At 37.5% G+C, this 23,964-nt stretch overlaps 1 protein-coding gene across 4 annotated transcripts in view; it reads right to left on the bottom strand.

Moving 5' to 3' along the window:
• Window positions 1-23,964, bottom strand: part of FOXJ3 (forkhead box J3) — a 108,881-nt gene that overhangs the window by 12,065 nt on the left and 72,852 nt on the right. For 3 of the 4 annotated variants that reach the window (XM_016189577.2, XM_060206101.1, XM_060206102.1), the window contains 4 exons: window positions 19,645-19,746; window positions 9,024-9,152; window positions 5,433-5,607; window positions 1,915-2,331 (listed from right to left, as the gene is read on the bottom strand). In XM_016189577.2, coding sequence (XP_016045063.1) covers window positions 1,915-2,331; window positions 5,433-5,607; window positions 9,024-9,152; window positions 19,645-19,746 — 823 coding nt within the window. The remainder of the gene's footprint in view (window positions 1-1,914; window positions 2,332-5,432; window positions 5,608-9,023; window positions 9,153-19,644; window positions 19,747-23,964) is intronic. The other variant, XM_007526107.3, reaches the window with a different exon arrangement.

The following is a 23,964-nucleotide window of genomic DNA, read 5'->3' as shown; positions in this document are numbered from 1 at the left end:
TTCATTAGCAGTATGATCTTCAACAGTTTAACTTTGAGTTTTATCTTTCCTGCCTACAAAACATGTTAATTTATACTTAATTTGGATGGATGAGATAAATTATTTTGTACATAGTTACTCTCAGACAACTACTAGTTCCCTCTGTTCTTTCCCTGTTAACATGATCTGTTTATCTCACAATGTAAGAACTTGTGATTCAAATTAATTATCATCATAGTCAGTGACTTTTCCTAACCTGTACCCCAAAGGTAGACATTCCTCTTCTTCTTCTGGCAAGCTACCATTGGTATAACAGGAAACTAAGGGTACATTATGGATTGCATTTAGCAGTAATGGCATTTTCTCACCAGCAATCCTGACCGACACACACACACACCTCTCCCTCTCCCTCTCCCTCTCCCTCTCCCTCTCCCTCTCCCTCTCCCTCTCCCTCTCTCTCTCTCTCAGCAGAGCAACACAGAGCTCTACTGATTTATCTACTCATCAGTCCTTACAATCATATTAAAAGCAAGCTTCAGAAGAATGTATTGACACTGAATGGTAAGTAGGCAATACTGAAACCAGAAATTACAGGAGGCTATGCTAAATAACTTTTAGAATTACATTTATAAATCAAAATATTTTAGGAGATATGCCATCAAAATAGGAACTATACCAAAACTGAAGTGCAAGCAAGACAACCTTAGGACAGAAAAATGCCTTTAACTTAGATTCCTTGTCAAGGTTTTATTTTCTTCTATTTCTTAAATAACTTTATTCTTTCATTTATTGGATAAAGACAGAAACTGAGATGGGGAGAGAGCAAGAGAGACACCTGCAGCACTGCTTCACCACTTGTGAAGCTTCTCCCCTGTAGGTGGGACTGAGGGCTGAAAGGGCTGAAACCCAAGTCATTGAACATGGTAATGTGTGGACTTAACTGAGTATGTTACTGCCCAGTCCTCCACAATACCAAAATATCAATTTTCTTATAAAACTAACTTAAGAACTGGTAACAACAACAATAAAATATCATTTAAAAGGATTAAAGTATGTATTCACTGGATTTTGTTGCATTAGAAAAATAACGAGGCACTGAGGGAAAAAAATATGTAAGGCCAGCAGAGAGAGAATTTGCTGAGCAGGGTGTGTGCCTTGCCAATGTGCACAACCTACATTAGAGTGTCAGCAGTATGAGGAAGTGGTCGTGGTGCCAGGGGAATTCCTGATGTTGTGGTGTCTCTGTGTGTGTGTTTCTGTCTTCCCACCTGTGTGAGAAAGTCAGACTGGAAGTGGAGTAATTCTATGAATGACTCTGGCCCCATTTATAATAGTTTTTTTTAATAAAATGAAAAAAAATACTATAAGAAAGTTTTAATTTCAAAATTAAAATTTTCAAATGTCTCTCTGGCTACCTATGAGGCAGTAAGGGGGCATAATACTAACACCAAAAATTTACTAAATTCAAAATTCCCCATTATCCATTTTTATATCTCATATCTCACTTAATTCCAAAAAGAAAGAAAAACCAGCTACACTCTTTTTTTCCCCTTTTTTTTTTTAATGCAATATTAAACATTGAACTCAGGGCTTCATACATGGAAAGTATGTGCTCTACAACTCAACTAGCTCCTCAACTAACCACAAAACATTACGATCAAGAAAATCTTTGACTTTTAGTGGTAGATCACCCAGTTCTTGCCCCAAATAAGAACTCAGTTAGCTATGAAAATTAGTGTGAACTGCAAAAAGGAAAGGAAAGTAGAAAGTCTCTACGTCAATCTATGGATTGAATAGTTATATATAGGCTTATAGCAAGCATATACTTAAGGAAAGAGATTTGAAGATTTTGGTGGTAAGTATACATAAAACTCAGGTAACAAAGGGCAAATCTTAATTCAGTTATCAAACAGAAGGTAGGCGACAAAGACTTACCAGAATTACAGGATACTTGTTGTGGGGGTGGAGGTGCCTGGTGTGTTAACGTCTGATGCTGATGGTTTGGATGGTGCTGTATGTGTTGATGTGGAGACGAGTGCTGGGGGTGAGGGGACTGGAGCTGGCTGTGTTGCTGCGGGTGAGGTGCTGGGTGCTGTGGGCGCTGGGAATGCTGTGGTAAACCATGGGGTCGATGGGGTGGATGTGGAGATGGCTGTGTATGCATCTGAGGATGAGACAGTGGGACTTGTGCAACCGAATTACTGCCCGTGGCACTGAGGCCACTGCCGTGACTGTTGGACAGGTTGCTTTGGTTGCTGTGTGGATGAGTGCTCACTGTACTGCTAGGAGAGTGCTGGTAGGAACACGAAGTGTGGGACTGCTGGGAAGATTCAGAAGGGATGTTCATCAGACCTAAAAACAGAGAGATCATTTATATGGTCATATTTCAGTTATTTTTTGTTTTTACTTACTATTACTTTTTAAACCAGAGCATTACTCAGCTCTGGCTTATGATGGTGCTGGGGACTGAACCTGAGACCTTAGAACCTTAGGCATAAAAGTCTTTTACATAACGATTCTGCTATTGTCTAGCCCTCAGTTATGTTTTGTGACAATTTTAAAATTATTTACCAACTAAACGTACATGTCTTCAGAAAGTGATTATGATTCACTTTAATAAACACTGACTGAATATGCCTCTGTAGTTTATGAGAAGTGTAAGAAACATTCTCTGCCTTCATGTAGCTTATGGTTCACTATGTCCACCAATACAAGTACTAAAATAAAAGTATACCAGAAAATGCAGGAACTTTGCTTCTTGCAGTTAGAAAGGAGTCTAAGTTAAGTCTTGAGAAATTAGTCAAAGTTAGAAGGAAAGAGGGAAAGAAGCAGGGTCACATTCAGAAGGTTCTCTAGAAGCCTGAAGACCAAGGTTTTGGCAGAAGAGAATGGAAGAAACAAAGTACAGTTATTTCTTATTGTTTCCTCTAACTATTCCAATTTTTTTTTTTTTTTTTTTGGTTAGAATCTTTACCATTAAACAAGAGTCATCTCCAATATTCTTTTTATTACTCTAATGGAACATTCTAAAGAAACATATAATAAAAAAAATCATATATTTTTATAGCACTAGAAAACAGAAATTAAAGTTTGCACTGCTATTTACATATTTGGTAACTTCAGAAAGTATAAATCTCTCCAAACCACAATTAGCCCAGTTTTAAATCAGTATAATAGTAGTACGTACTTCACAGACATGTGAGGATTAAATATGTTACAAATGCAGACTGCATGATGAGCTCTTTATTTATTAGCTGTTACTATGATGATGATAATTAGGACTGAAGTGCCTAATATTAAAAAATAATGTATGTTTGTTTTGTATACAGACACTCATTATAATAAATCTTATTGCAACATTTGGTTCTACATAACTTATCCCAAAGATGATCCATATAATGGCTTTGCTAAACCTCTTTCTTATTGACACCATGCTATGCAAAAAAAATCATGAAATATCATAGCATGGTGTCAATAAGAAAGAATCAGCTTTTAAAACAAAATAAAAATATGTGCATATTTACCATCAGTTAATAAAAGTATATTTTAGCACATTATAAAATAATGTACTTAAAATCTGGTAAGTTTAAATTTTAAAGAGGAAAGAGTTAATAAAAGTTCTTGCCTTCAGCCAGGGAGATTGCATAGTGATAATAAAAAGACTTTCACCCCTAAAGCTTAGAAGTGCCCAGGTTCAACCTTTAGCACCACCATAAGCCAGAACTTAGTGATGCTCTAGTTAAAAAACAAAGTTCTTGCCTTGGCCTTGGAAAACTATCACTTATAGGGAATCTACAAGGATTTTACACTGAGATGAGAGAAAACAGTTGTTTTGTTACCTACTTCCATAGTCCAGGTACTTTTTCACTTATTCTTTTGATAGAGGGCAAGGCAGAAAGAGAGACACAGAGAGGAGAGATGCCTGCTGTACTGCTTAAGCACAACTGAAGCTTTCCCCTGCAGGTGGAGAATGGAGGCTTGATCTCAGGTCCTTGCTCACAGTAATGTGTGTACCTGGTCCCAGTACTAGCACTTTAAGTGGGGGCCCAGATAAAAACTATACCAATTATTTTCAATCCCAAATTATTTCTGTATTTAAAACTTGAGCATGTATAAAGGCTACTTTAACCAGAAAAACAAACTTCCTATACAAAGCACTGATAGTCATCAATACACATCCAAGATATCAACTTTTGTTATGGGCTAATAATGAGTGTTAAAACATTAACTCTACCCCTTTTGGCTCTTCTCACGTTTGTTTCTGTTCCTGCTGCTCTTCACTTGTTCTCCTTCTCTTTGAGACCTGAACCCTGGTAATTAGCTTAAGGATTGACTAGCCAGTCTTTGCTTATCCTGCTACCTTGGTTTCATGTACCTAAATAATCCATGTTGTAATTAACTACCATTTGGTAAAACTCTAAGAAAAAAAAATACTAACTCCATAAAAACAGATATTCCTCCCTATTTTGCTCACTCATGAAAATATATAAATTCTCAGGAAGGGTTTCAATAAGTAGAGTTCCCAACAATTTCTGACTAGTATTCTCTGGGGGAAAGACAATGTAACATCTTGATCTTATCACAAAAACAACTATAAACTATTATAAGTAGCTAATTGGATAGTAACATATTGTAACAATCTAGTTTTTGCTTGCATATTAACAAAAATCACTTTTAGCATTAAAATTTGATTTAAATATGTCCATAAGACAATGGTCAAGAGGTTGTCACCACCAGTTAACGGGTTCACTTAAAAAGTGTCACACATGAAATTACAAATTTGTTACTGCATCCCAATAGCTGTCCCTCTCTATTACTAGTCAGGAAAGAAGTGCAGGGCAAATATATTATAGTGTAACATTTAACACTCAAACAATACATATGCCAGAGCCACTAATAAACAATGGCAGTCTTCACACACAGTAGATAAACAGTGTCAAAATTCTTCAGTGTACTTCAAGACACCACTAGTAATTAAGTGAAGCAGGTAAACAAGATGAAACATGTCATTCTTATGTCACAAACTAATACAGAGCAAAGTAAGGGCATAAAGAGCATAATATGATTACTCAATCCTGAAATTTAATAGCTGTTATATAAAAAATAGTTCTTCAAAGTTAGTAGTGAAGATTTATTTAGCAGGTTAAGTGTACATGGTGCAAAGCACAAGGACTGACATAAAGATCTCAGATCAAGCCCCTTGACTCCCCCGCTGCAGTGGGAGTTGCTTCATAAATGGTGAAGCAGGTCTGCAGGTGTCTTTCTCTCCCCCCCTCTGTCTTCCTGTCCTCTCTCGATTTCTCTCTGTCCTATCCAATAATGACAGTAATAACAACAATAACGATAAACAACAAGGGCAACAAAAAGCCCTCCAGGAGCAGTGGATTTATAGTGCAGGCACCGAGCCTCAGCAATAACCCTGGAGAGAAAAAAAGAAAAAGAAAAACACTTACCTTGCTGACTAAGTGACTGCTCAAAAACTGATTTATAAAGGCTCCGAAATGAGGCACTGAGATCTTCAAAATTATATTCTGAGAAAAGTAGTTGCTTGTCTCGTTCTGGAAGGTTGTACTGTGGCTGTTGTTGAGAAGCTAATGACTGTGACACTGGTTCTGGATGACTTGTCACCTAACACCAACAAAATATTACTGATTTAGTATCTCTACATCAGAATAGTTTTATTATAGAAAATGTGTAACTGAAAGTACTAGAAAAGTTTTCTTTTTCAATCCAAAGAAAATAAATTCCTCCTCTTTAGCTTTCCCATTCTCTGTTAAGCTGGTATACATTAAGAGCAGTGTATGAAACTTTTTCATTCAGTATTTACTGAAAACTCATTACATGCCAAGTATAACTTCAGAAGGTGAGATCGTACCAAATAATAAAAACAAACAACTTAAATTAATAATTAAATCACTAATATTTTTTTTAAGTCTAGAAACTAGACTGTAGGAAAAAGACAGAGACAGATCAGGAAAGACATTACTGCATAAACCTGTGAAGATAGTAGTACTCCCAGTAGCAGCAATGATTCTGAGGGTGAGTGAATGGATTTCAGTAATGCTCACAAAATTGCAAAAGGGAAAGGGAGAGATAGAGGTAGAGGAGAGAGACTCCTGCAGCACTGCTTCACCACTTGTGAAGCTTCTCATTCTACAGGTGGGGACCTGGGGCTTGAATCTAGGTCCTTGCATATGGTAACACGCACTCTACGCAGGTGAGACACCACCTGCTCCCTGTTAACTTGAACCTTGATGATCTACAAAAATCTAATCCAAGTTCCACATATCAAAAAGAGGGGAGAGTTCAAAGGAATTAAATGACTTAACTAAGATCATAGAAATAAGTGGCGTGTTATAGACCTGGAAATCTTTTAGTTTCTCCTACTGGAACAAAGATAGACACACAGACCAGAAAGATAGAACTGAAACCCCAAAAGTTAAGACTCCATACAGATGGACAATTAATTTTTGACAGGGAGGCCCAAAACATTAAATGCAGGAAGGATAATCTCTTCAACTAATGCTCTGGGGAAAACTGGGTTGAAATGGGCAAATGAATGAAACTGGACCACCAAGTATCAACCATGCACTAAAGGTAACACCACATGGATCACAGACATGAACATTATAATATAAACCACCTTTACTTCTACTGAAGCAATTTTATCTCAAATTCTATTGTATTAGTAGAAACTACTAATAATTCTCATTTATAAGTAATTTTAAAATATCTAAATCCAAATATTGTAAATCAGTCTGTATAGCAATGCCCACTACAAGATTTTCTACATTCAAATCATTTTCAAAGCAACTTAAAATCATTAAGTCCCTGCTTTGTTCCCTTCTTTAATGTTCCAATAATCTTTCACATTATGAATTCATCACCACTGTTTTTATATATAATCAAACATTTGATTGGCTAAGTAGTTTTTAAAAGAAATACTGAAAGTAACAGTAGAATGCCTTATAAATCTCATATGTCAAAGAATGTCTCTTGATTTCACATATGAATAAAAATTTGGCTAAGGATAATATTTATAACAACCCTAACGCTATCCCCTCAAAACTCTGCATACAGTGTGCCACTACATTATGAAATTTATTAGCATGAAAGATAAGTATGATGTGTTTCTTTGACATTATTCTATTTTTTCTGCTTAAGTATTCATATGGGTGACTACTATGAAATTAAAATTTTTATATTATGATGTATCAAGATAGGACATTTTTCTCTGCCAACTTTTCCCAAAATTCAGTGATTCTTTTAATTTTTCTCTTTTTAAAAAATAACTTCTTCTGTACCAACTATACTAGTTCCTTCTTCAGAGATACTGTAATTCTCAAATCTCCACTATGTGTTATATTTGTAACTGGTTTTTTGTTTTGTTTTGTCTCCAGGGTTATCAATGGGGCTCAGTACCAGCACTACAAATTCACTGCTCCTGGAGGCCATTTTTCCTCCATTTTTATTGGATAGGTCAGAGAGAAATTGAGAGAGATGGGGAAGATAGAGAGGAGAAAGAAAGACACCTGCAGACCTGCTTCACCGCTTTGAAGCAATGCCCCTGCAGGTGGGGAACCAGGGACTCAAACCAGGATCCTTGTGCTGGCCCTTGAGCTTTGTACTATGTGTGATTAACCCAGTGTGCTACCATCCAGCCTCCTTTTAAGTGTTTTTTTTTTTTTTTTTTTGTATTCTGGGGGAAATTTTTTTTTTTTCCCTAACCCAATGCACTGGTAACTGTTTTTCCCCGATAACTGTTTTGCAGTTACTATTTTCTTTTCCCCTTATATTCAATGCGAATTTTCATTCTGTTCTCTTATGTGTTTCCCCTTGTATTATTTTCTTATTTCAGCATTACTCCCCTACCATATAGCTACATCTTTGTGCTATATGGGTTTTTTGTTTGTTTTGGTTTTTTAACCTATTTACTTATTCTGCAACAGGGGATGATGTAGTGAAAACAAGTTTATAATAACGGCACTAGGTAAAGATAGAAACAGGCTGGGGGTAAGGATCAACCTGCTGATGGTCATGTCCAGCAGAGAACCAATTACGGAAGCCAGACCTCCAACCTTCTGCACCCCAAAAAGAATTCTGATTCATACGGGGGGGGGGGGGAGTTATGTAAAGATGACTAGAGGGCTCTGAAGCTCAATTCCAGAGGACCCAGAGAAAGGAGAAAAGGAAAGACATTTGGAAGTAGTAATAGGTATAGGTATAACTTAAAAGAGAAGAGAAGGCAGGACCATAGAAAAAAGTGAGGGGAAAATATAACAGACAGATAGTTATAGAAATAAAAATCAACCTTTATCTGTGACCTTTGGAGAATCACAGCAGTTCCCAATGGAGGGAATGGGGACACAGAACTTGGGTGGTGGGAATGGTGTGGAATTATACCCCATTATTTGTAATTTTATGAATCACAATTTTTTAAAAAAACTATACTAATGGAACAAAACAGTATATGACTGTTAGACCTGGTTCACTATCTACAGGGGAAGACAACTGCAAAATGATTTTAAAAGAAATGTAAGATAACATGATCAGCATAGGAACAAGAATATTCACACACAGGTCCCTAGGTAGTACAGCTTTGTTTTCAAAATCAAAACTGAAAGTACAATGGTTAACAATTGGTACCAAGACACCCCAAATCTTGGAGTTTGTAGCATATTCTTCTCACATATCCTGATAGAAGGTAAGCTGATACACATGTCCTCTAAATTATTTTTACCAAACACTATAAAATATTATCAAGTATAGAACTCCTCTAAAGTATAATTTTTCTGCTATTCTCATTACTTTTCACTTGGACATAGAACAGATGGAATAAAGTAAACCAAAGTATTTATAAAAACAACCATGCTGGTACCTAACTTGGTGAAAGCCAAGTACCCAAGGTAGAAATCTGTTCTACTTCTGTAAGATAATGAGCTAATTTTTAGGAATACACATCTGATTTGCACTTCAGTCGCATCTGGATCTGCTTGCACATTAAATAAGTATTCCACAAAGATATTAACTAGACCAAGACTTACCGGGGTGTAACTATGCACACTTCCAACACTATTCAAATTAACAGATGCCAAACTCTGGTCTGAAAGACTGTTGTTAAGGCTACTGCGTGGACTATCACTACCATCCTGATCAGTGTTGTATAATGTTACCTAGAATTAAAAGAAAAGTGTAAGCAATCAGCAGACTCTATTATAAAGAATATTCCTAAGCAACACTACAGAAAGACAACTAAGGTAGTATATAGCAGAAAGACAAAATACTAGTAGTTTTTCCTTTGTGTTTACCTTAATTCCAGGCCTACCATGGTAACCATAAAATAACTTACTCTCAAACTAAAAGGCATATCCTATATATGGTACATACATTCAAGTTACTACCAAGTGTAATGGGTTCAACATTTAGTAAGAGAAGGTCATGGTAGATTTTTAATGTTTAGCATTTCTGTAATCCATATTTATTCTCTTCAAGTTTTAAGCAAAACTGTTCTATCAAAACATTAACCATCAAAACAGAACACACACACTACATATGTTTTTATAAAACCAGAGCAGTGATCAGCTCTGGTTTATGGTGGTGCAGGGGACTGAACCTGGGACTTTGGAGCCTCAGCCATGAGAGTCTCTTTGCATAACTATTATGCCACACAAAAATAATTTAATACACAGCTGTAGGGATCAAAATGTCTATAAGATTAAAAGGTTAAGCTCAACTAACACATCTGCAAAAATCACAAGAGATAGAACCTAAATCTTAAAAATAATAGTTCCAATAAAGAGATAAAAAAAATAACAATATTGGGAAATAAATGCATTAGCTGTGAATGATGGTTTATTAAACCATTAGTAATTTTTAACTGACAAGGTACTGGGTACTCTCGTTATATTTTTAATTGCTTGAGTTAAAATAAGCACTATTATTTTTTTTGTGGCAGTTTTTTTTTTTCTTTTTTAAATGTGGCACCAAGGAATAAAGCCAGGGTCTCACACATGAGTAATACCACTGAGAAGCCACCTTACTCCATTTTCTTTTCCTTTCTTTTGCTGCTCTGTTGTTGTTAAGGAGAGAGAAAGATAGAGGCACCATAGCAATGCTCCACTATATATGGAGCTCACCTAGTACTGTTCATGGTGTTCCACATATCAGGACTGTGACTACTTAAAAAAGAAGGCCTGACCACCCCATCAGCTGAGGCCCTATTTGGGGAGTTCTGAGGTTCCAAAACAGACATGATGGGCCTAGACCTCAAATAAATCCCTCTCTCCATTGTTACCAGTCATTCCTATCAGGAACAACACAACAGACCCCTTTGTAGGCTCCCATAGGACCTTGCCCTTAACATGGATCAACAATGGTAGAGAATGCGGAGGATGGACAACATACACTATGCTACACCTAAGGAAGATGGGTCAATACTGGGGCAGCTTGGAATGTTCCTATTCATGACCACAGAATGTGAGCTCAGATCTACAGGGATGCAGAGGTCACATAGGCTCCTAAGCTGAATATGGGCCCCAGATCACATCAAATAGATGGAGTTTATAGTCAATAATATTTATACCCCTTTCTCATATTAGAGAGCTACTACTCTCTTCCCTGATCCAGCTTGCTGGTCCTTTTGCCAGCCATGACATCATCTCCCCAGACAATAACCTGAATCCACCTGCATATCAGATTTCAGGCTCAGGGGAAAAAAGAAAAACTAGTAAAGCCACAGGCCCTTTGGAATATAACTAAAATATGCCTAATAGCTATCTACAAAATGGAGGACTACCCCCCCCCCCCAACTCTTCATCTGCACTATTCCAGCCTTTAGGTCCATGATTGGTCAACAATTTTCATGGCTTTGTATGTTAACTCTCTTTTCAGCCACCAGGTTCCAGATGCTAGCATGATTTTGACCAGACTTCCCTGGACAGACAGCCCCACCAATGTGTTCTGGAGCTCTGCTTCCCCAGAGCCCTTCCCCACTAGGGAAGAAAGAGAGAGACAGTCTGGGAGTATGGATCGACCAGTCAATGTTCATCAGGGAAGCAATTACATAAGCTGGACCTTCTGTTGGTATGCATGAGACCCCTTCTGTTTCATTTGGTTTAAATCCCCCCTGCTTAACACTATTCTATTTATATAACCACTTCATTCTATTTACATAACTGCTGTTAACAAGCACCACCCTCCCTCCAGGGCACTGGTGGTTCAGTGATAGGATTCTCACCTGCTCCTCCCCCTCCTTGTCACACTATGATTTTCACCAGTCACTTTTCTCTCCACTCTCTCTATGTCACATCCTGTTTCCACCCTACTTGGCAAGTACATATAAAGACAGCATTGTGAGTTTTAGGGTACTTTACTTGAGTTTAGCTTAGCTCGTCTTAGATTGTGCTGCGTCCTGCATGAATAAAGAGATACTGCCTACAGCTCAACCATGAGTCCCTGGTCGTCTGTTACCCGCCCATGAAGCCAGCCCTTCGAAAGCAACAACCTTCCACATTCTGCATCCCACAATGACCTTGGGTCCATACTCCCAGAGGGCTAAAGAACAGGAAAGCTATCAGGGGAGAGAATGGGATACAGAGTTCTGGTGGTGGGAATTGTGTGGAGTTGTACCCCTCTTATCCTATGGTTTAGTCGATGTTTCCTTTTATAAATAAAAAATTTTTTTAAAAAAAAAAAGGAGGCCTGGCAGTGGTACACCCGATTAAGTGCATATCACCATGTGCAAGAGCCCCGTTTTTTGAGTAATCACTCCCGACCTGCAGGAGGGATGCTTCATAATCCTACTGGTATCTATCCTTCTCTCCCTCTCTCTTCTCAATTTCTCTGTCCTATCCAATTAAAAAAAAAAAAAAAAAGAAAATCGGAAAAAATGGCCACCAGGAGCAGTGGATTCACAGTGCAGGCACTGAGCCCCTGTGACAACTCTGGTGGAAATAAAAAACAAACAGATACATAAATAAATTTTTAAAAACTTGCTGTCCACCACAAATTGTAAGGTCAAATTTTCTACATTTGGGGAATGTCAGTAGTCTGAACTTTTTTTTTTTTTAATTTCTTTATTGGGGAATTAATGGTTTACAGTCAACAGTGAAATAAATGAAATACAATAGTTTGTACATGTGTAACTTTTCTCAGTTTTCCATATTACAATTCAAACCACACTAGGTCCTCAGTTTGAACATTTTAAGGAACTTTTTATACAATATTAGACTGTCATACTTCCTGATTCCCCAAGCGGTAATCTAACACAGCATTATAATTTCTTCTAAGTATACACTTAATTAGTATTTGCTTGATTTAATAATCAACTCATCTATCATTACACTGTACATGTGGAAAATAGGGTCATGCTCAGTAATCATATATAACAAGAGACCAAGTATGGAGAAAATTAGGCATATATACTCTAAACTTGTGGTAAAACCTACATCCTCAATAGCTAGGAATTCACAGTAGCTAAGAATAATTACATGTCAACGAAATAAAGAGGTGGAGGAGACTGAGAATAAAGAAACTTCTGGGTGGTCGGGGAGGTGGTGCAGTGGCTTAGGAACTAGACTCTCAAGCATGAGTTCAATCTCTGGCAGCACATGTACCAGAGTGACGTCTGGCTCTTTCTCTCTTTCCTCCTATCTTTCTCATTAATAAATAAATAAAATCTTTAAAAAAAAGATTAAAAAAAAGAAACTTCTGGCAAAGATTTTCTATCAAATACCTGCAGTGTAAATTTCATTTGAAAAACTGCTTAGAGATTCCTAGGAACAATCAAAAGCTAAAAAAATAATATCAACAAATTACATGCATCCTTTGGTCATGTTTTAGCCACTAATTTCCTTAGACAAATCCTATTTTATACAGAAGGTAGACATTTTTATTAAAATTTAACAGATATAAAGTGCATACGTTATGAGCTCCTTATAAAATGGTTATACCTAGTAATCACCACCCAGATCAGAGTAATAGAAAATCAATTACCAAACTTTGATTTCAAAGCCATTTTTCAATCTTAAAATTAAGGCACCAAAGAGCTTGGTTTTATGTTACTCTTACCTATAATTGGCATGCTACAGGTTAAAACTTGTTTGTTTTTTTTTTTAAATGTATTAATTAAAAAAAAAATTTTTTTAGGGTGTTTTATTTTTTAACCAGAGCACTGCTCAGTTCCGGCTTATCTCAGGCATGAGTCTATTTGCATAACTATTATGCTATCTCCCCTACCCCCCTTTTTAAGGCGCATTTTTTTTTAGTTAGGAGACTAATAGTTTACACTAAATACAGTTGGTAAATGTGTAAAATTTCTCAGTTTTCTGCAAAACACTCTCAGCCCTCCTCTACCATCATGCTTTAGGACCTGAAAGCCTCACTCCTCCCTGCACCCCCCCAAGTCCTTTGCTTTAGTATAATACACCAAACTGTCCAAGTTCTACTTTATGCTTCCTCTTCTGTTCTTCTCAACTTCTATAAGTGGGGTGACCCCACTCATATTCACCCCATATTCACCCTTCTCTTTCTGGTTTGTCTCACTTAACATCATTTCTTCGAGCTCTGTCCAAGATGGGGTGAAAGTGAATTCACCATTCTTGATCTCTCTCTCTCTCTCTCTCCCTCCTTCCCTCCCTCCCTCTATCTCTCTCTCTCTCTGTCTCTCTCCTTTCTCAGCCACTCATCTATTGTTGGACATCTGGGTTACTTCCAGGCTTTGGCTATTACAAATCATGTTGCTATTAACAAAGGTGTACATGTACACGTGTACACACACACTCTCTCTCTCTCTCTCTCTCTCTTTCTCAGCCACTCATCTGTTGTTGGACATCTGGGTTACTTCCAGGTTTTGGCTATTACGAATCATGTTGCTATTAACACAGGTGTGTGTACACACACACACACACACACACACACACACACACACACACACACACACCTTTCTCAGCCACTCATCTGTTGTTGGACATCTGGGTTACTTCCAGGTTTTGGCTACTACAAATCGTGTTGCTATTAACACAGGTATACACAGACCTTTTGGATGGGTGTGTTTGATTCTTAGGATATATCCCCAGGAGAGCAATTGCTGGATCATAGAGTAGGTCCATTTCTAACCTTGTAAGTGTTCTCTAGACTGCTCTCCACAAGGGCTGGACCAACTTACATTCCCACCAGGAGTGCAGGAGAGGTCCCTTATCCCCATAACCTCTCTAGCATTTGTTGTTACTATTCTTTCTAATGTATGATGTTCTCACAGGAGTAAAGTGGTATCTCATCTTAATTTGCATTTCTCTGACAATCAATAACTTGGAGAATTTTTTCATGTCTACTGATTTTCTAGATCTCCTCTTTGGTAAATATTCTGTTCATATCCTCTCCCCACTTTTGGATGGGGTCATTTGTTGTTGTTTTGTTGTTGTTGTTGTTGTTTTATTTTTTGTTACTGAGTTTGGTGTGTTCTTTATATATTTTGGTTATTAGCCTTTTGTCCAATATATGGCATGTAAAGATCTTCCTGTCTTTAAGGTTCTTTTAAAGTTTTATTTACTTATTTGATAAGGCAGAGAGAAATTAATAAGGAAAGAGAAAACATGCCTGTAGCACTGTTTCACCACACATGAAGCTTCCCCAATGTGTATGGGGACCAGGAGCTTGAACCCAGGTACTTGAGCATTGTAACATGTATATGACCTCACCTAGCCCTTCAAAATGTTTACATGACAGAAAATTCAACTATTAAAATAGAAATATTTTTCTCAGGGCCAGGCAGTGGCACACCTGATTAGGCACTCACAAGGACCCAGGTTTAAGGCCCTGGTCCCCACCTGCATGGGGAAAGCTTCACAAGTGGTGAAGCAGGGCTACAGGTGCCTCTCCTCCTCTTCCTCTATCAATTTCTCTAAAGATATAAAGTCTTTAAAAAGAAAAATATTTAATCAGGCCAGCAGGTGGGTGTCTACTTTGTCATGCACATGACTAAGATTCAAGTCCAGCTCCTACTGGTTAATATGAACCACAGTGTGGCTGGATGGTGGCACACCTGGTTGAGTGCACGTGCTTAAATGCACAAAGACCAAGGTTTGAGTCCCCAGTCCCCAACTGTAGGGGGAAAGCTTTGCAAGTGTTCTGAAGCAGAGCTGCAAGTATCTCTCTGCCTCTCTTCCTATCTCCCCCTTCCCTCTCGAATTCTGTCTCTATCCAATAAATAAAGATATTTTTTTAAAAATGAGCCATAGTAAACTGGAACTATATACATTAAAAAAAAAAAGACTAAAATCTTTTCTTTTTCTCCCTCCCTTTGACCAGAACACTGCTCAGCTCTGGCTACTGTTAGGTGGTGAAACCTGGTAAATCTTGTATGTACCTCTACACTACATCCATGGCCCCAATTACTTTAAGGGTGAATTTTATTCACCTTACTAGAACTGAATTACAGTAAGTCCTTACTAATCATCTTGGATAATTTTTTGGAAACTGTGATTTGAATTAAAGTGATGTATAAGAAGAGCAGCTTCTTGAATTAATGTAGTTTCCAATGATGGCTCGGGTTCTTTTTATCTTCCCTCATCAATGTAATTATAAAGACAGTAAATGAAATGACACTATCCAACAACAATGACAACAATAATAACTACAATAAAACAAGGGCAACAAAAGGGAATAAAATGAATATTAAAAAATATTTTTAAAAAATGATATTAGTTTAAAATAGTTTGATCCCTTTGGCTATGCTTTTTAAAAATTTTTTTATATTTATTTATTTTTCCCTTTTGTTGCCCTTGTTTTTCATTGTTGTTGTAGTTATTATTGTTGTTGTTGTCGTTGTTGGATAGGACAGAGAGAAATGGAGACAGGAGGGGAAGAGAGAGGGGAAGAGAAAGATAGACACCTGCAGACCTGCTTCACCGCCTGTAAAGAGACTCCCCTGCAGGTAGGGAGCCGGGGGCTCAAACCAGGATCTTTCAGCTGGTCGCTGCGCTTTGCGCCACGTGCACTTAACCTGTTGCGCTACCACCCGACTTCCTGGCTATGTTTTTAAGGTATACAGGAAGGACAAAGGCAGCACTTTGATCAAGAGTCATTTTGTCCAACTACTAAGGAAAATTCCTGAGCACACCTTAATGGTCTGTAAATTATGAAGTATTTCACTCTGGTGGTAACAGTAAACTATGCACGGTCCTAAAAGAGTTGCAATGATTGTCCATATAAATTATTTCAAGTGTTTCTTTCTCTACCTTTAGTCTCCTGCAATGACTGAATAGTCAACTCAATGGAGCACTCACTCCACATCTCTGGAATTCTTTCTGTATAGTTCTCCACTCTGGTATCCTGCCCTGTGAATATTAGCCACTGAGGATTCCATGATTTCCCAGATCCACCTCAACTCAGGAAGATCATCTCTGCAGTGTCCTAAAACCTACTCTAGGCACCTGCTTTCTGTTTAACATCTATACCATACATCAAAAATTGGAAAATGTCCCAAAGGACCCATCCAAGTACTAACCGGTGCCTACCCTCCATGATTAGTAGGACTAGACTGTTGTTCAGCATAGTCTGGGGTGAGATGGCAGTATACAGAGAGTGAAAAGGATCATTCTGATATAAGCTACTACATCATGTTGAGAAAAACTAAAGACTTTAGCTCTTTTGACTTAGGCAAGAAGTTCCAGAATATTTCCTACCAGTCTCAAGTATCTATATTTAGGTCACAGGATTTCCTGCTTATACTGCTACAAAGAGCAATACTAGATATTTCTGATTCTAATCTATCCACTTCACTGAAAATTCTCAAGCAACATAAAAGATGACTTTTAAATGTACAAATTTCTAGTTTATCTACAAAGATGAACTCATCTGGTAGTTCTACAATGTAGTTTTGAAATTATCACTACACACACACACACACTCTCTCTCTCTCTCTCTCTCTCTCTCTCTCACTCACTCCACTCTGGGAAAAATCACGTATATAAATGCCAAGTCATGGTTGCTCAGGTAAGTAAACATGTTACCATGCACAAGGACCTAGGTTCAAGCCCCTAGTGTCCACCTAGGGGGAAAATCGTGACAGTAAAGCAGTGCTACAGGTGTCTTTCTTCCTACCACTCCTTCCATTTCAGTCTCTATCTCTATCCAATAAATGAAAAAATACAAATTTTTACATTTTGTTTAAATCACCTATTATACCAGCTTCCATTCAGAACTGAAATTCTGATTAGTCACTTTGATTATAATTCGCCTTTTCTGTTTATTAATTATCTCCTTCTGAACATAAAAAGATCCTGTGTGTACTACATTAGGGCAATTATGTATGTATACATTTTATCTTTATATGTGTATCTGAGAAAAGTGAGAGATACAGACATGGCAAAAACAAATGACAGCAAGGGAGAAAGGGTGAAAGCAAGATCAAAGTAGTATGAGCATGAATGTGAGAAACACATGACTTTAGAGTTTCATGATCTAGTAAGAAAGGATAAACTTGAGTTACTTCATAATCCTCCCAGAATACTGAGGATGTAGCACAAGCATAAAGCATATGTTTTATGTTTATGAGGTTCTGCATTTATCTCTATGAAAATTTGAAAAATTTTAAAAAGAAAAGGGGTGGCCAAGCATGCAATTCATTGGTACAGCAAACAATTCTCACATATGAGGTCCTGGGTTTGATTTCTAACACAAAAATCAAACATAATCCTTACAAAACAACAACAACAAACAAACAAAAATATATATACACACACACACATATATATATATATATATATATATATATGTATGTATGTACACTTATGGGTTCTGAGGTAAAAGATTAAGAAAATAATCTTGTATCCTTCTGCCAGCCATGACATCATCTCCCCAGACAATAACTTGAATCCACCTGCATATCAGATTTCAGGCTCAGGGGAAAAAAGAAAAAGAAAAAAATTAGTATAGCCACAGGCCCTTTGGAATATAACTAAAATATGCCTACTAGCTATCTACAAAATGGAGAACCCTCCCCCAATTCTTCATCTGCACTATTCCAGCCTTTAGGTCCATGACTGGTCAACAATTTGTTTGGCTTTTATGTTAACTCTCTTTTCAATCACCAGGTTCCAGATGCTAGCATGAAGCTGACCAGACTTCCCTGGACAGACAACCCCACCAATGTGTAATGAAGCTCTGCTTCCCCAGAGCCCTTCCGCACTAGGGAAAGAGAGACAGGCTGGGAGTATGGATCAACCTGTCAATGCCCATGTTCAGAGGGAAAGCAATTACAGAAGTCGGACCTTCCACCTTCTGCATCCCACAATGACCTTGGGTCCATACTCCCAGAGGGCTAAAGAATAGGAAAGCTATCAGGGGAGGGGATGGGATACAGAGTCCTGGTGGCGGTAATTGTGTGAAGTTGTACCCCTCTTATCCTATGGTTTAGTCAGTGTTTCCTTTTTATAAATAAAAAAATTTTTCGAGCCGGTCTTTGCACATTGTAACACATGTGCTCTACCAGCTGTGCCACTATCTGGCCCCCATATATACAATGTTTCTGTGACCAGGATTTCAACCACAGATTTTCTGCTGTCATTCCTTGAGGCAACAATACAACCTTATACTCCACATCTCCACTGAGTTCAAGGATCACAGTCTCTGCAGGGAAAGGGTTAGTGTCAGGATAAACCATTAAAAAGTTGCATAATGGTGTATTGCACCAAAGTAAAAGACTCTGGGGTGGGTGGGGGGGGAGAGTACAAGTCCAAAAAAGATGACAGAGGATCTAGTGGGGGGTGTATTGTTATGTGGAAAACTGAGAAATGTTATGCATGTACAAACTATCGTATTCACTGTCAAATGTAAAACATTAATCCCCCAATAAACAAATGAAAAAGAAAATAATCTTGTAAAGAAGGGGTATTTCCCTTTTTCTAGGTATCTCATCAGTTTTTCTCTTGCTTCACAAAAAATATAGCAAACTGCCATACATATTTCTGGGTGTTTTACAACAAATTAATCACCATCCCAATAAATTCTGAGTTTGTCTAAATTATTTATTTTACTGGATTTTTTTTTAACTTCCTGGGAATTTTATGGTCAGTTTTCGTTGTTGTATGCTTTACAAGTTTTTCAATTTCTTAGAAGAATAGTCAGTATTTTGAAATAAACTGATTCAATAAAATGCTGGCCCAAAAATTCTATCAGTGGGAAATGACAGTATCAGAAAAAATTCAAATTAATCTAGAGCTTCACAGGCTTATTTCAATACCTGGGGGAAAAAAATATTTTTTTTACTTGGTCAACAAAGTAACTCACATGGGATGGTGCTTGCTTGGACATGTGCTTAATCCTGGTTTGAGCCCAACCCCCACTAACCAGAGGGAGGCTTTAACACAGTATGTGCTCCCTCAACCACTGATATCGTAAGAGCTCTCACTCTATTTATCTGTCTCTTTCTTATCTGAAAAAGTCAGCTGAGAGCAGTGAAACCAATGTGACAATGACAAAATACAACTTTCTTTTAACTTAGGTAAAATTCAAAGTATTGTGGATTTAGCTTCTAAGAGTCCTTATGTGGGTTAGCCAAACATACCATCTTTAAACTCAGCCATATAAAACTCAATTGTTATTATAGAGGCAAATTAAATCCATTACTCATTGACATTTCAAATGTGTTTAAAAAGATGGAATTACTTTGTTAGTCACAGTGTTGATTGCCAGAGTTGGAGAGGCACTTCCAGAAATAATACACTCCATTCCCAAAGAATCTGAATCTATGCTATATGGAGTTGAGGCCTAAAATACAAGAACAAAAAAAATAATTATTAGCTCATATTTTAACATTAATTCAAAGGTATTTCATCAAATTCTCCAAGAAACAGTTCTATTTCTGAAATTATCTACATTTTAAATCTCCTCCACTTATGCAGACCTGATATCATTAAGTCCATAGATATGGCTACTTTTCTAACCACTCTCCTAGTTAAAGTCTAATAATAATAACTCTTCTAAGTTGTTGGTCCAGTAATGCCAGAGGACACCTAATATCCATTTCCCCCTCCTGAGTAACAGAACCCCACATTTATATTCTCACAGCTAGCCAGTTAAGACTATTTTTCACAGCCTCATTTGTAGTTACTTATTGTGAACATTTCACTAAAGTATAGTCAGTGATATTACAACTTCTGAGTCACTTCTTTGAAAGAAAGTTGCTTGCCTTTCATTCTCTCTTCCTTTTATTGCAGTCTGGTGGTGGTGATCCTGTTTAACTATAAATCTGAGGGTAATACCCTGGAGAACACTGGAAAGACAAGATTAGGAGCATGGACAGCTGAATGACCTTGTGGAACAAAGATGGTTATCATAGTCATCCAATTGTCAAGCTCTTGGACTTTCACCCTAGAGAAAAATATATAACTCTGGGGTAAAGTCTCCAGATTATTTGTCTGTTAGTGCAACTGAACAGTGAATAACACAACCTCCTATGTATTGTTTATAGGGTGATCATGAAAGTTAAAAATCAACACAGAAGGTTTTCTACACTTAAGTTTTTCTTTTTCTTCTTCTTTTTTTAAACCTTTTTTTTTTTTGTTTTTAACTCTGCTCAACTCTGGCTTATGATGGTGCAGGGAATTGAACCTGGGAGCCTCAAGCATGAGTCTGTTTGCATAACTATTATGCTATCTCCTCTACCCAGTTTTCTATACTTAGAATTTTGGGCATAAATTGTGACAGCAGTCCTCTCTCTCCTATGAGACACTTTTCCTTGCCTTAGTGAACCCTAAAGTTGAGTTCAACCTCAACAGATATATTTGTAGCCATGATGCTAGTTCAATGCATATTCCCTCCTTGACAAAAACAATTAATGTCCCAAGCAGAATTCCAATTGAATACACATTAAAAAGTATATGTATCTAGGAAGCAATTTCACTGAGACACATTACTATGATTAATCTACTTTAGAATCCCTGGACATGAATTCCTTTTATCAGATCATCTGTGAGGTTAGGAAACAGGCATCTTGACTAAAATGATAAAAGGGGGAAAACAAGGTTTATCACTAGAAGGTAAACTCTAACATTTAGATGCTAGGAACACAGAGAGCAAGATGAAAATGGAAAAGGGTTTCAGTGATATAAGAGGAAGAACTACAAAAACAACTCTCACTGTAATTCATGTTGGCGCTAGTAAACACAGCTATACCTAATTGAAGTGGATTACGGTGAAAAGCTGAAAATTTCATCCTCCTCTAACTTAATTCAGTCATCTGAGTCTAGACAATTGGTTCACTGTTTAACTATCACCACATGGGTAAAAGAAGCAAGTCTGTGTTTTATGCATATTATTTAATCTTTATGTTCTTTTCCTTACCTATAGAGGATTGTGCAATAGTCTTTAGGGGGTTGTTAAGAACATCAACAAGGACTAAGGAGATAAAATAGTTATGCAAAAAAAAAAAAAAACTTTCAATCCCCAGTACATTAAGCCAGAGCTGAACAGTGCTCTAGGAGGGAGGCGGGGGTGGGGGGAGGAGAGAAAAAAAGGAAAGAGAAGAGAAAGGGGAAGAAGGAAAAGTTCATCAAAGAAATAATTTATGTAAATCATTAATTAGCAAAGCCTAAATATGAATAGATTATGGGTCCCAGGCCATATCAACATGGTAAATAGCTAATCGTATTTATATATTCTCTTTAAGCTTGGGGGCTACTCTCTGCCCTGATGCAGCTTTCTAGTCCTATTCTCAACTCTGGCACCATCCTCACAGATAATATTTTTAGTCCCCCTGCAGGTTAGCTATCAGGCTCCAGCAAAGCATTATTAAAGTTGTTGTTAATGTCACTGTTGTTGGACTGGACAGATAAATGGTGAGAGGAGGGAAGACAGAGAGGGGGAAAGGTAGACACCTGCAGACCTGCTTCACTGCTTGTGAAGCGACCCCCCTGCAGGAGGGGAGCCAGGGGCTCAAACTGGGTACTTTATGTCAGTCCTTGAGCTTCGCTCCATGTGCGCTTAACCCACTGCGTTACCGCCCAACCCCCAGGTATATACTTTTTATTTGTAGGTGCACCAATTCTATGTTTTGGATATAATAGTCTAGACAAAGAAAATGTCAATAAATAGAGGCCAGGTGGTGGCAAAACTGGTTGAGCACACAAGTTACAATGTGCAAGGACCCAGGTTCAACTTACAGTTTGAGTCTTAAGACTGCCAGCTAAACAAAAATATCAATGATCTCAAGGGCCAGGCAGTGAGTGGCCCACAGAGCATACATGTTACCATGCACAAGGACCTGCAAGGAGAGAAAGCTTCAGGCATTTCTGAAGCAGGTCTGGAGGTATCTGTCTTTGTCTTTCTCTCTCTCTCTCTCTCTCTCTCTCTCTGTCAATCTTGCATTTAAATTTCAGTCAAATGTAGTCTCCAAGAACCATTTCAAATATATAAACACATATAATATGAAAATCATACATGGAAAATTGGATACCACAGAGTAAGTGAATATGTGGGTAAAGTGGCTTTATTATTAGACAAAACAGACATTAAAAACTCAGTTGACAAAGATAATAGAATAATTGGTTTAAAAATATAACAATTATAAATGTGAGCCTGACTAGTGGTAGAGTTTCAAAATACATAAAGCAAAAATGACAATTAGAAATCTGTAAATAAGGGAGTCGGGCTGTAGCGCAGCAGATTAAGCGCAGGTGGCGTAAAGCACAAGGACCAGCATAAGGATCCCGGTTCGAACCCCAGCTCCCCACCTCCAGGGGAGTCGCTTCACAGGCGGTGAAGCAGGTCTGCAGGTGTCTATCTTTCTCTCCTCCTCTCTGTCTTCCCCTCCTCTCTCCATTTCTCTCTGTCCTATCTAACAACGACAACAACAATAATAACTACAACAATAAAACAACAAAGGCAACAAAAGGGAATAAATAAATCAATAAAATAAATATTTTAAAAAAATTTTTTAAATAAAAAATAAAGAGATCTGTAAATAAAACGGATGTTGAACTGTTATCAAATATCTTGATCTAACTGCTATTAGATAATATTTCATCAAACATCTATAGAATATATTCTTTTAAATTTAGAGTGGCTAATGTCTAAGTGATTAAAATTATAAATTTTAAAATATATAATTAACTGTATTTCCATATGGCATAGTTAAATATAGTGTAATTGTACTTCTTTATAAAATATGCAAATATTGTCTTTCAATAGTACTGTAAAAAGCAAACAGAAAGGTAAATCCTACCCATTCATCATAACAAAATCCATGAAACTTTCCCTGGTCTACATATCTGAGTAGAATTTCTCCAATTTTAAAACACTTAGGAGAGTCTACTTATATATTATCTCTTACAGGCAACAGAGAGTAACAACCCCTACACACATAATGTACGTTTGTCCTGTTGAAATAAAATGTTTACTTAGCTGTATGGTTAAGAATGCAGATTGCGGGAGTCGGGCGGTAGCACAGTGGTTAAGCGCAGGTGGCTCAAAGCACAATGACCGGCGAGAGGATCCCGGTTCAAGCCCCCGGCTCCCCACCTGCAGGGGAGTTGTTTCACAAGCAGTGAAGCAGGTCTGCAGGTGTCTATCTTTCTCTTCCCTCTCTATCTCCCCCTCCTCTCTCCATTTCTCTCTGTCCTATCCTACAACGAAGACATCAATAACAACAACAATAATAACTACAACAATAAAACAACAAGGGCAAAAACAAAGGGAAAATGAATAAATAAAGATTAAAAAAAAGAATGCAGATTGCATTATTTTCTTTGCTCACTTATACCTTTTCCTGAATCCCTCCTCACTAACAATGGCCTCAAAGAAAGAAGGTTCACAGGAAGGTGGGGGTAGAGTGACTGCCTAATCAACAAAATCACTCTGTAAAACATGAAAAAACCTGGTCACAAATAACACAGACAACAATCCCAGATATGTAATAATAAGATACAGTGAGTATCTAGGAGAATGTCTAACCTCTCTTCTAATTATCCTCAAGTTATCTTCCTGATT

This window comes from Erinaceus europaeus, chromosome 13 (assembly GCF_950295315.1).
Source record: "Erinaceus europaeus chromosome 13, mEriEur2.1, whole genome shotgun sequence".
Lineage (NCBI taxonomy): Eukaryota > Metazoa > Chordata > Mammalia > Eulipotyphla > Erinaceidae > Erinaceus > Erinaceus europaeus.
This window is presented reverse-complemented; position numbering and strand designations above follow the sequence as displayed.